This window comes from Pongo pygmaeus, chromosome 7, assembly GCF_028885625.2.
Source record: "Pongo pygmaeus isolate AG05252 chromosome 7, NHGRI_mPonPyg2-v2.0_pri, whole genome shotgun sequence".
Taxonomy (NCBI): domain Eukaryota; kingdom Metazoa; phylum Chordata; class Mammalia; order Primates; family Hominidae; genus Pongo; species Pongo pygmaeus.
The window spans coordinates 110,851,232-110,864,244 of record NC_072380.2 but is presented as its reverse complement, the minus strand read 5'-3'; the positions used below and the strand labels follow the sequence as shown (position 1 = coordinate 110,864,244).

General features: G+C 38.3%; 1 protein-coding gene and 1 non-coding gene across 2 annotated transcripts in view; both read left to right on the top strand.

Moving 5' to 3' along the window:
- The window catches only part of STK3 (serine/threonine kinase 3), a 356,889-nt gene extending 347,054 nt beyond the window's left edge, over positions 1-9,835 (top strand). Inside the window, exon 11 of the mRNA XM_054499924.2 lies at positions 8,471-9,835. Coding sequence (XP_054355899.1) covers positions 8,471-8,629 — 159 coding nt within the window. The 3' untranslated portion in view covers positions 8,630-9,835. The remainder of the gene's footprint in view (positions 1-8,470) is intronic.
- Positions 871-977, top strand: LOC129043240 (U6 spliceosomal RNA). Its single transcript, XR_008504346.1, has one exon. It is a non-coding gene; the product is annotated as a U6 spliceosomal RNA (small nuclear RNA).
- Positions 9,836-13,013: the final 3,178 nt, after the last annotated feature.

Below are 13,013 nucleotides of genomic sequence, written 5' to 3'. Positions count from 1 at the left end.
TTGTCACAGAAGTTCGCAGCAACACACAGAAGGCCCACAGCAACCTGGCCTTGCCCTCTTTTTCCTGACTCATCTTCTCTTCATCTCCCTGCATAGATCCTTCTCTAATCCCAGCAGTCTGCTCGATATTTCTAAAGATGCCAGACATTCGTGTGCCATATCTGTTTCTACTCATGCTGTTTTCCTTCTCTATCCTATTTCCCATTTTATCATCTTACTCATCCTTCAGTGAGTTAGCTGTGCATGGGCCTATCTTGCCAGCTAGATTGCAATCTCGTTGTGGGAGATAGAGTGTTTTACTCATCTCCGAACCTACTATGCTTGGTCCATAGAAAAATCTCAATAAATATGCCACTGAGTACTTTGAAGTTCTCTGACAGCCCACCTGAAGACCTAGCTATATACGTAGCTTATGCAGAAGTCAGATTTCCTGTAAACTCAACCTCATACAACCACAAAACTGAAATCAGATATTTTTAAAATAAATACAAACACTAGAAACAGGTATAATGAGCTTCAGCACTAAGGCCATGCTCTGTCTTTCCTCAGACAGCTTCAGGATTTCACTCACAACCTATTCTTATTTGGGGTAATGCCCTATGAGGTTGTTTAATTGCTTTTCTGGTTCCTGATAGATGAACATACTTGCTGTAGAGATAGGAAGGGTATATGTTCAATGATGGCCATGAAGAGGAGCTGACAGAAAAGCTAAAAAAGGAGTGAGAAATTTAATATGTAACACAGATTATTAATAAAAATAATGATAACTCATATCAAGGAAACTGTTTTAGGTTCTATGTCCTCTGCTTAGAAGGCAGTATATTCTGTGGAACACTTTATAAAGATTTTCTTTTCAAAACAATTGAGACAGTGCTCACTTCAGCAGCATATATACTAAAATTGGAATGATACAGTGAAGATTAGCATGGCCCCTGTGCAAGGCTCACATGCAAATTTGTGAAGCATTCCATATATTTCTACCTAAATGAGAAGGAACCAGAAAAACAATTCTGGCAATATGACAAAACAGGATTCTATAACACCCCTGAAAAGATCACCTTAGCTCTCCAGAAATTGATCTAAACCAAGATGAAATCTTTGAAATATCTTCTTATAAAGAATTCAAAAGGTTGATTATTAAGCTACCAAAGGAGATACAAGAGAAAGGTGAAAAACAACATAAAGAAGTTTGAAAAACTATTCAGGATGTGAATGAAAATTTTTCTAAAGAGATAGATATTTTAAAGAAAAGCCAATCAGAACTTCCAGAGTCGAAAGACACATTTAAAGAATTACAAAATGCAGTGGAAAGTTTTAAAAGTAGGCTTCGTTCTACAAAGTAGAAGAAAGAATTTCAGAGCTCAAAGACAAGGCTTTCAAATTAATCCAATCAAACAAAAATAAAGAAAAAAGAATTAAAAGAAATGAACAAAGTCTCCAAGAAATATGGGATTATGCAAAATGGCCAAACCTAAGAATCATTGGTGTTCCTGAGGGAGAAGAGAAAGCAAAAAGTTTGGAAAGCTTATTTGAGGAAATAATTGAGGAAAATTTCCCTGGCCTTGCTAGAGATGTAGATATTCAAATATAACAAGCTCAAAGAACTCCTAGAAACTATATGATCCAGCAATTCCACTGCTGGGTGTGTATCCAAAAGAAAAGAAATCAGTGTATCAAAGAGATAATTGCATCCTGTGTTTGTTGCAGCACTATTTATAATAGCTAAAATTTGGAAGCAACCTAAGTGTCCATCAAAATATGAATGGATAAAGAAAATATGGTACATATACACAATGGAGTACTATTCAGTCATAATCATGAGATCCAGTCATTTACAACAACTTAGGTGGAACTGGAGATCACTATGGTAAGTGAAATAAACCAGGCACAGAAAGAAAACATCATGTATTCTCATTTTTTGGGGATCTAAAAATCAAAACAATTGAACTCATGGACATAGAGAGTAGAAGAATGGTTACCAGAGGCAAAGAAGGGTAGTTGGGCAGTGGGGCAGGGAAGGCAGTGACGGGGAGGTAGGGATGGTTAATGAGTATAAAAAAAAATAGAAGACCAAGGCAGGCAGATCACTTGAGGTCAGGAGTTTGAGACCAGCCTGGGCAACATGGTGAAACCCCATCTCTACTAAAAATGTAAAAATTAGCCAGATGTGATGGCACATGCCCATAATCCCAGCTACTTGGGAGGCTGAGGCACAAGAATTGCTTGAACCCAGAAGGCAGAGGTTGCAGTGAGCCGAGATCACACCACTGCACTCCAGCTTGCATGACAGAGTAGACTCTATCAAAAAAAATTAAAAATGAAAAGAATGAATAAGACCTGCTATTTGATAGCACAACAGCACAATAACTTAATTGTACATTTTAAAATAACTTGAAGAGTGTTATTGGATCGTATTCAAAGGATAAATGCTTGAGGGGATGGATACCCCATTCTCAATGAGGTGCTTATTTCACATTGCATGCCAGTATCAAAACATTTCAGGTACCCGATATGCACCCACAAAAAAAAAAGTTTTTTAATTAAAAAAGAACTTCTAGGAGATTTGTTGCAAAAAGGATGTCACCAAGAGCAGTGAGACAAAAGCGTTATGTAACCTGTAAAGGAAAACCTATCAGACTAACAGCAGATTTCTCAGCACAAACCTTACAAGCCAGAAGGGACTGGGGTCCTATCTTTAATCTCCTTAAACGGAAAACTGTTAACTAAGAATTTTGTATCCAGAAAAACTGTTTCATAAATGAAGGAGAAATAAATTCTTTTTCAGACAAGCAAATGCTGAGAGAATTTGTGACTACCAGAGCATCCCTACAAGAAATGCTAAAAGGAGTTCTGAATCATGAAACAAAAGGTAGATATGCACCAGAATAGAACCTCTTGAAAGCATAAAACTCACAAGGCCTGTAATACAATAACACAATGAAGAAAACAGAGTATCTAGAAAACAACCAACGTGATGACTGGAACAGTACCTCACATTTCAGTATTAATGTTGAATGTGAATGGTCTAAATGCTCCACTTAAAAGATACAGGTTGGCAGAATTGATAAAAAATTACAAACCACATATCTGCTGTCTTTAAGAGACTTACCTAACACAAGGATTTGTATAGACTCAAAGGGGTAGAAGAAGATATTCTATGCAAATGGAAAGTAAAAGTGAGCAGGAGTAGCTATTCTTATTTCAGATAAAACAGAATTTAAAGCAACATCAGTAAAAAAAAAAAAAGACAAAGAAGGACATTATGTAATGATAAAAGGATCAATCCAACAAGAAGATATAGTCCTAAATAAATATGCACCTAACTCTTGAGCTCTGAGATTCATAAAACAATTGCTCTTAAATCTAAGAAAAGAGATAGGTGCAACCCAGTAATAGTGGGGGACTTCACCACTCCACTGGCAGCACTAGACAGATCATTGAGGCAGAAAGTCAGTGAAGACAGGACTTAAACTTCACTCTAGAACAAATGGACATAACAAATATTTACAGAACATTCTGCCCAAGAATTGCAGAATATCCATTCTTCTCATCCAAAATGAAACATTCTCCAAGATAAACCATATGATAGGCCTAAAACAAGTCTCAATATGTTTTTAAAAATCGAGTTGATTCATAGCTCTGCGTGCCTGAGGAGGCCTCAGGAAACTTATAATCATGGCAGATGGTGAAGGTGAAGCAAGCTTGGACCTTCTCACATGGTGGCAGGAGAGAGTAGAGAGTGAAGGGGAAAGAGCCCCTCATAAACCCATCAGATCTTGTGAGAATTCACTCACTATCATGAGAACAGCATGGAGGAAACTGTCCCCATGATCCAATCACCTCCCACCAGGTCTCTCTCTAGACACATGGGGATTACAAACCAAGATTATGGAGATTACACTTCAAGATGAGATTTGAGTGGGGACACAGCCAAACCATATCATTCTGCCCCTGGCTCCTCCCAAATCTCATGTCCTCACATTTCAAAATACAATCATGCCTTTTCAACAGTCCCCCAACGTGTTAACTCATTCCAGCATTAACCCAAAAGTCCAAGTCCAACGTCTAATATGAGACAAGGCAAGTCCCTTCCACCTAGGAGCCTGTAAAATCAAAAGCAAGTTAGTGACTTCCAAGATACAGTGGGGGTACAGGCATTGGATAAATGCTCTTATTCCAAATGGGAGAAATTGGCCAAAACAAAGGGGCTACAGGCCCCATGCAAATCTGAAACCCAGCAGGGTAGCCATTAAATTTTAAAGTTCCGAAATGATCTCCTTTGACTCCATGTCTCACATCTGGGTCACACTTATGCAAGAGGTGGGCTCCCATGGTCTTGGGCAGCACTACTCCTGTGGCTTTGCAGGTTACAGCCCTCCTCTCAGCTGTTTTCACAGGCTGGTGTTGAGTGTCTGCAGCTTTTCCAGGCATATGGTGCAAGCTGTCAATGGATCTACCATTCTGTGTTCTGGAGGAGAGTGGCTGTCTTCTCACAGCTCCACTAGGGAGCACCCCAGTGGGGACTCTTTTTGGGGGCTCCAACCCCACATTTCCCTTCCGCACTGCCCTACCAGAGGTTCTCTGTGAGGGCTCTGCTCCTGCAGCAAACTTCTGACTGGACATCCAGGCATTTCCATTACATCCTCTGAAGTCTAGGTAGAGGTTCCCAACCTCAATTCTTGACTTCTGTGCACTTGCAGGCCCAACACCATGTGGAAGCCACCAAGGCTTGAGCTGAAGCCATGGCCCGAGCTGTACCTTGGCCCCTTTTAGCCATGACTGGAACTGAAATGGCTGGGATGCAGGGTACCATGTCTCAAGGCTACACAGAGTAGCAGGGCCCCTGGGCCTGGCCTATGAAACTAATTTTCCTCCTAGGCCTCCAGGCCTGTGATGAAATGGGGCTGCTGGCAAGATCTCTGACATGCCCTGGAGACATTTTCCCCATTGTCTCAGCTCGTCATTACTTATGCAGATTTCTGCTGCAGGCTTGAATTTCTCCCCCAGAAAACGGGTTTTTCTTTTCTATCACATCATCAGGCTGCAAATTTTCCAAACTTTTATGCTCTGCTTCCCTTTTAAACATAAGTTCCAATTTCAAACCATCTATTTGTGAATCCATAAAACTGAATGCTTTTAAGAGCACCCATGTTACATCTTGAACACTTTGCTGCTTAGAAATTTATTCCACCAGATACCCTATTATCTCTTTGAAGTTCAAAGTTTCACAGATCTCTAGGGCAGGGGCAAAATGCCACCAGTCCCTTTGCTAAAGCATAGCAAGAGTGACCTTTGCTCCAGTTCCCAGTGAGTTTCTCATGTTCGTCTGAGACCACTTCAGCCAGGGCTTCATTGTCCATATCACTAACAGCATTTTGGCCAAAACCATTCAACAAGTCTCTAGGAAGTTCCAAACTTTCCCACATCTTCTTAGCTTCTTCTGAGCCCTCCAAACTATTCCAACCTCTGCCCATTACCCAGTTCCAAAGTCGCTTCCACATTTCCAAGTATCTTTATAGCAGTGCCTCACTACCTCAGTGCCAGTTAACTGTGTTAATCCATTTTCACACTACTATAAAGAAATACCCAAGACTGGGTAATTTACAAAGGAAAGAGGTGTATTGGTTCACAGTTCCATGTGACTGGGGAGGCCTCAGGAAATTTACAATCATGGTGGAAGGTGAAGGTGAAGCAAGCCTGGACCTTCTCACGTGGTGACAAGGGAGAGCAGAGTGAGATTGAAGAAGGAAGGGCCCCTTATAAAACCATCAGATATTGTGAGAACTCACTCACTATCACTAGAACAGCATGGAGGGAAACTGCCCCCATGATCCAATCACCTCCCACCAGGTCTGTCCCTAGACACATGGGGATTATGAGGATTACAATTCATGATGAGATTTGGATGGGGACACAGCCAAACCATATCAGTAAAGTCTTAGGTTACAAAATTAGTGTGTACAAATCAGTAGCACTATTATATACCAACAGTGACCAAGCTGAGAATCAAATCAAGAACTCAACCCCTTTTACAATAGCTGTAAAATAATTAATAATAATAATAGTAATAGCAATAAATTACCTAGGAATATACTTAGCCAAGAAGGTAAAAGATCCCTACAGGGAGAACTACAAAACACTGTTGAAAGAAATCATACATGACACAAATGGAAATACATCCCATGCTCATGGATTGTAAGAATCAATATTATGAAAAAGACCTTACTGCCCAAAGCAGTCTACAGATTCAGTGCATTTCCTATCAAAATACCAACATCATTTTTCACAAAATTAGAAAAAAATCCTAAAAGTCACATAGAACCAAAAAAGAGCATATGTAAATACATGTGTGTGTGCATGTCTGTGTGTGTATATGTGTGTGTGTATATGTGTGTGTATGTGATATTGAGACAAAGTTTTATCACTTAAAGGACTAAGATTTAGGTACTTCATTAATTTACTTACATGAACACCTAATTCCTTAATAATGTTAGATAATGGTTCTCTAATATCACAGACCTGTTTTTCACAAATTTTACGTATTGAAAATATAAAAATCTGTTAAAGGAAGAAAATTTTTCTTCTAAGTAGCTTCTTTTTCTGAGTTCAGTCTATTACTGCAATACAATATTTATAAACTTATTGGCAGTTTGCCCCAGTAAAAGTAGTACAAGATATTTACAGGAATATCTTAATTCAGAATTAAAGTAATGATAATTGCTTTATATAATATGTTATTTCTTCTAATCTTAGAGTAACCCACTCCTTTGGGTCATGTATTCTTATTCATATTTATCTATCTACCTTTACGTCATGTTATTTGCAGTATAGTAGGATAGTTTCTTGTTGTATGTACAGTCTCTAAAGTCTAAGTATTTTTTGGAATATCTAGGGACATGAAACTCATGCATAAAAATCAATTATAAAATAGCACATGATTTAGAATCAAATACTAAATTGTGTTGTTTAAATTATGAGTGTTACATAGAAATTTAGACATGGGAAAGATTAACATGGGCTGAAATAGAGATGATGTTGAAGAACACAGAAATGGAATTGGATCCTACATAGACATAGTTGGGCATGTCTTTCTTGGGAAATGTGGTTGTGTTACGGTATACATTGGCCTTTCAATGTGGCCAGTACCGATGTGTACAGTTCAAAGTTTGGAGTTTCCCTGTTTGTCTTATTCTGTATCCCCACAGTGATTTGAACAGTACTGAGCATGTAACAGATGCAAGATCACTACTTGGATTAAAAATCCATGAAGAAAGTGTATAATACTATATATGATATATAAATGCATCTTTTATGGCATAATATTAAAAGCTAGGTTCTTTCATGACATATGACTACAAAATAACAGGGCTGATTATTAATATACATACCAGAACTTCTTATGCACCGAAGTGAGTGGCATTCACCTTCAAAGTCATCATCATGGAAGCCTGCATACTCTTCTCCATAACACTGTCATTTCTCAAAATATTTTCCGAACTCCTTTTTTGAATTTCCTTCAGAGAGTCTATGACTCATTCTTTTCAGTATCCTCAGAGTCTTTTTCAGCTAAGAGTGAATTTGGTTTTTGGAAGCAGAAGTCACGATAGGGCCAGGGATGGCGAGTAAAAGGATCTGCTGAGAAATGCTACTTTGGATGACTACAAGTAATGAGTATTTTTCCTAGCTTGACTCATAAAACAACCAGAGGCAGTTATCTTAAAACAAAAAGTAAGTTGCAAGTTTTATCATTTTAAAACCAAGCCTGAGCTGGGTGCAGTGGCACATCCCAGCTACTGAGGGGAGGTCAAGGCAGGAGGATCTCTTAAGCCCAGAAGTTTGAGACCCTATGTCAAAAAAAATAAAATAAGAAGAAGAAGAAAAGAAAACCAAATCTGGATTACTCTTACATAACTGTCCTACTCCAGAATTGATCATGGCTTCCTGCTTTTGGGGCCCCACCAGGCCTATTCAGCCTTACTTCCGGCCCCCTACCACAGTCATCTTCTGTATTAAGCATTTAGTAAAATGGAGGATAGAATGGTTAATTTAACCTTTATTCAGTCTTGTCACATTCTCGGGTGATCTCTGCAAGTATTCATGATTATTGTAGCACTCGGTAGCTGGCAAAGATGTAAAAAGTTAGAGTGAATATACCTGGAACATATTCTGAAAATCTGTTTGTTGGCAGTGGTGGATTTGTCTTTGTACCTTTTTACAAATTTCATCAGCGTATTTTTCTCATTTGCCCTTTATTAAAGGCAGAGGATCGGATTGTTTCATTGCAGATTACTTGAGGTTCTTGCAAGATATGACCTCTGAGTTCTTCAAGGAAGAAATTCCTGTTTTAATTGTTGAACCATACTTCAAAGATGATGTAAAGAATTTGCTGAAATATTTATGTTAAAACTCATTAGACATTAAAGTGTTGTGGATAATTTCATTGTATTGATATCTTTGTTTCTATATCTAGTTGAAAAATCTAAGTTTAGAAGAACTACAGATGCGGTTAAAAGCACTGGACCCTATGATGGAACGGGAGATAGAAGAACTTCGTCAGAGATACACTGCGAAAAGACAGCCCATTCTGGATGCGATGGATGCAAAGAAAAGAAGGCAGCAAAACTTTTGAGTCTAATTTCCTCTCTGTTTTTAACTATTCTGGAGACCAAGAAACCACTAGGAATTGAAGGAATATTTGGATATTTTTAATCCTAAGATTTTGCCCTACAATTAGGCAGAGGTCAAAAACTGACAATGGTACATGCCCAGGTAAATTCCCAAAAGGCAGAATTGACAGTTGTGTCTGCTGTGCATTCACTCTCAGATGAGGAGAACAAAAGAAGTGTATTCTCTTGTTCTGTCAGCTGCATACCAGCAATAAAACTGTGTTATGAAATGGATTTTCAAGGTTTAGAGACCTTGAAAATCCAAAGCTATTGTTTAATTGTACAGCACTGAAGGGCTTTATGTTACAATATTCTTTATTCCTATCTAGTATACTAGGCTATTTATTGTATCCCCTTAGGTAAACTTATTTATTTATGCTATTTTGCTTTGTTTCGTTTTTTAAGGACAAGATCAGGATAGCTTTGGTGAAGGTAGGGTCATATTAATATGATGATAATGTGCAACCAAATTATACTTTCTGCAGGGAGCTATGGGGTACATTCCTTGATTTCCAGGATAGTTTTCCAAATAGGAAAGCAATAATGGCAGTAGTTCTCAAATGGGCTAGGCCTTTTTTATATTGAAGCAATAATTCCATTTTTACCCTTTGAAATTTTGTTTTTTTGATTTTTGATGTTTGGTACAAATAGAACTATATATATTTAGGTAAAATAGATCTATCGTGTTTAAAACCAAAGAAAACAATGGAACCCTTGCACAAAAAAGTGTGATAAATATTTTTAAATAAAAACTTAATACAAATGTAATTTGTTAATATTATGTTTTATGTGTAGATCTAATAGCTGAACTGATCCAAACTGTAATAAGCTCATCAATTTCATTTCTATGAAAGTGTGCTCTGTTGTCACAGGATGTTTCTGTTGATTTTATTCATTTCCTGGGAATTGGTAAACATCATGTGCCTGATGATAACCCAGTAGCAAAAACATTTGTACTGAGTGGTACAAGCCTTGGGGACTGAAAAAAAAAAGATTAAAACCATTAAAAAGAAACTCATTTTTACGCTGAATGAACATTTGTATGATTGCATTGGGACCAGTCATTTCCTAAGCTACATATGGCCATCTTGACAGTGTTTTTTCTGTTGTGTGTTTAATTATTATGTGTAAATCATAAAGACAAATAAATTTCACTGTGCCACCCAGCATATTTTGTTTCTGTATCTTTGTTAAAACTCATGACCTGGACTCTGCATTTTCCAAGCAAGGGACGTATATTAGTTAGGACAGGCTAGATTATGCAGTGCTGACAACCCTCACCCTTCAGCGGTTTCACATAATACAGGTTATTCCTCACTCTTGCTCCAGGCCCACCCCAGTTTGGCAGGGCGCCCTGCTCCTATCATCCACACCCAGAGACCCGCTGACAGGGCCTCAACCATCTGAGATATCTGTGGTCACCACAATAGGAAGGGGAGCTGGAGAGTTTCATACTAGCTCCAGCCAGCAGCGATACATGTCTGGTTGGCCACAACCCAGTATTCAGAATTAGTCACATGGCCACTCCTAACTTTGAGGGAGTCAGGAAGAGTAGCATCACCACGTAGCTGGAGGAGAGAGAACAGGAAAAGCTGATGAGTTCACTAATGTCTGTCACAGAAGGTATATTGTCTCTGGAAAGCTTCCATTCCTTTTTAAAAATGGTATTTGTACCCTAGGTAATGCCTCAAAGTGTCATTTGTCTCTACCCTGTTGAGCCCTTACAAATAATAAATTGTATAATTGGATACAAATTATAAGATTATAAAAAGAATGATAAGTATGAAACATACAAAGATTATTAAAAAATGAAGAACTGAATTTACAATGTATGCTTCAACAACCTATACTGGAGTCTGTTGGGGACAGCTGTGTGAATTGATCAGCTGAAACACCCTGCCCTTTTTTCTTTTCCTAATTATTTTTCTTTTTACTAACCTGTTCGATACTTTGCCTGATTTGATGGAATCAAATGACTGATTTACTGTCATCCAAGCAAAACCAGCTACATGACATGGACAAGAAACCTATGAAGATGATTTCTCTTCAGTTTGCTAAATTAGAAAATGTATGCAAATTAATTCAGCGAGGCCTGTTAACCACTCTTAATTCAATCTCGAGAGTCCTCCTTTTAATATGTCAAGTGTTCCAATCACATTGCAATTTTCTGCAGTTAGACTTTATATCCTATCTATGTCTATTTAAGTGTATGTACATAAATACACACATATATTTAAGAGAATTAAGAGGAATGGGCATTGTTTTATTTTAGAGCCCTAGGAAACTCCAAAACATTTTAGGATGACCTACTTTTAAATTTTTCCTATCTTCTTACTCTTTGCCCCTACCAGTCAAAGGAATTTAAGATATGTTTTGAAGAATCACAAGCCATGAAAGAAATCTGCCTGGGTGCAGTGGCTCACACCTGTAATCCCAGCACTTTGGGAGGCCGAGGCAGGCAGATCACGAGGTCAGGAGTTCGAGACCAGCCTGACTAATATGGTGAAACCCCCTCTCTACTAAAAATACAAAAATTAGCTGCGTGTGGTGGCACACGCCTGTAATCCCAGCTACTCAGGAGGCTGAGGCAGGAGAATCGCTTGAACCCAGGAGGCAGAAGGTTGCAGTGAGCCAAGATCGCACCACTGCACTCCAGCCTGGGCGACAGAGCGAGACTCTGTCTCAAAAAAAAAAAAAAGAAAGAAATCAAGTCTAGGCCAGGCTTGGTGGCTCACGCCTGTAATCCCAGCACTTTGGGAGGCTGAGGCCAGCACATCACTTGAGGTCAAGAGTTCAAGACTAGCCTGACCAACATGGTGAAACCCTGTCTCTACTAAAAATACAAAAATTAGCTGATCGTGGTAGCAGGCGCCTGTAATCCCAGCTACTTGGAAGGCTAAGGGAGGAGAATCACTTGAACCCGGAAGGCGGAGGTTGCAGTGAGCTGAGATCACACCACTCCACTCCAGCCTAGGCAACAGAGTAAGGCTTTGTCTCAAAAAAAAAAAAAAAACTTCAAGTCTAGTTAAGCCTTGATTAATCATGACGCTTAGGAAAGAGAGTTTTCTAGTTATTTTAATGAGTTTAAGAAGAACTATTTTAACCTGGTTGCTGGGAACTTTCCAAAAATAGGTAAGTGTACTTTTCTGCACACCCCATCCTTTAATAAATACAGTATTGTGAATGTAACTGAAGCTAGTGAGTCAGGGTTTCATCTTGCTGAAAAGCTAGCATCATTGTATATATTGTCCTGTAGATGATAAAGTTTTTTCTTTGGTGTAATGAACTTAGATGACTCATTTCTACAGACTTACAATACACTTAGCTTATTTTAGCCGAAATAGTTTTATGTTCAAAGTATGAGCTAATTTAGCAAATACAAATTGGAGAAGAAAGTGTATTCAGATGGATTTCAAAATAATAACACCTGTTATTCGGGGCACTTACTATTATGTCAGACACTTTGATGAACAACCTTAAATACATTACTTACCGCTGTTATATTTTTCCTCTGCTTATTTACTGAATCACCTCCCCAGTGTTCAAAATCATGCTGTACTCACTGAAGGATGTGCAGTTCTGTAACAAATTGTATAATACATTAATAAGATATTTTTTAACTTAGTCACAGGAAATCTTTTCAAATTACTGATTAGCATTCAATAGAATTGCTATTTTCATTTCCTATCCTGTATGTTAAAGATTAATGATTAAAATAAATCCTGAAAATACTAATAACATTCTAAGTAGAATATCATTAAAGAAAAAGAATTGGAGTTATATCACATTACTAAACCATTATTAGGCGTAGGCATTTAATTAGATATTTCATCAAGATGCAATTCTGGAGTACCAGGTTTTTGTTTTTTTTTTTTGTTGTTGTTGGCATGAAAGACTAGGAATCTGGAATCTAATGAGAACTATTTTTCTTTGCCGTTTGGGCAACATGATGGGACCTGGACCCAAGGAAGTTTTACAGACCCTGATTGGGCAGTCTGATGCCACTGAGTGGTTAACTTCCAGGGAGTCAGTCAGTTTTGCCCTATTCCATACAAACCACCTTCAACCTCAGCCAACTATCTTCTACTTCCTTTTGGGGTCCCAGAAAGACTCCAAGAGGGAAAGCAGAGAACCAGCTCAATTCTTCCACCAATCTTGGAAAAACAATTCCTACTTCATGCTCTTCTCACACTGGACCACATCATTAGCCAGACTCCTTGCCACCACTTTCTTCACTTGATAAAGCTACCTAAATAAAAATTAGGATTTTTTAATCGCTTTTCTGCTCACAGAATTTTGCCAAGTTGAGAATGAACTCTGCCTCCTGGCATTCAAGACCTGCAACAG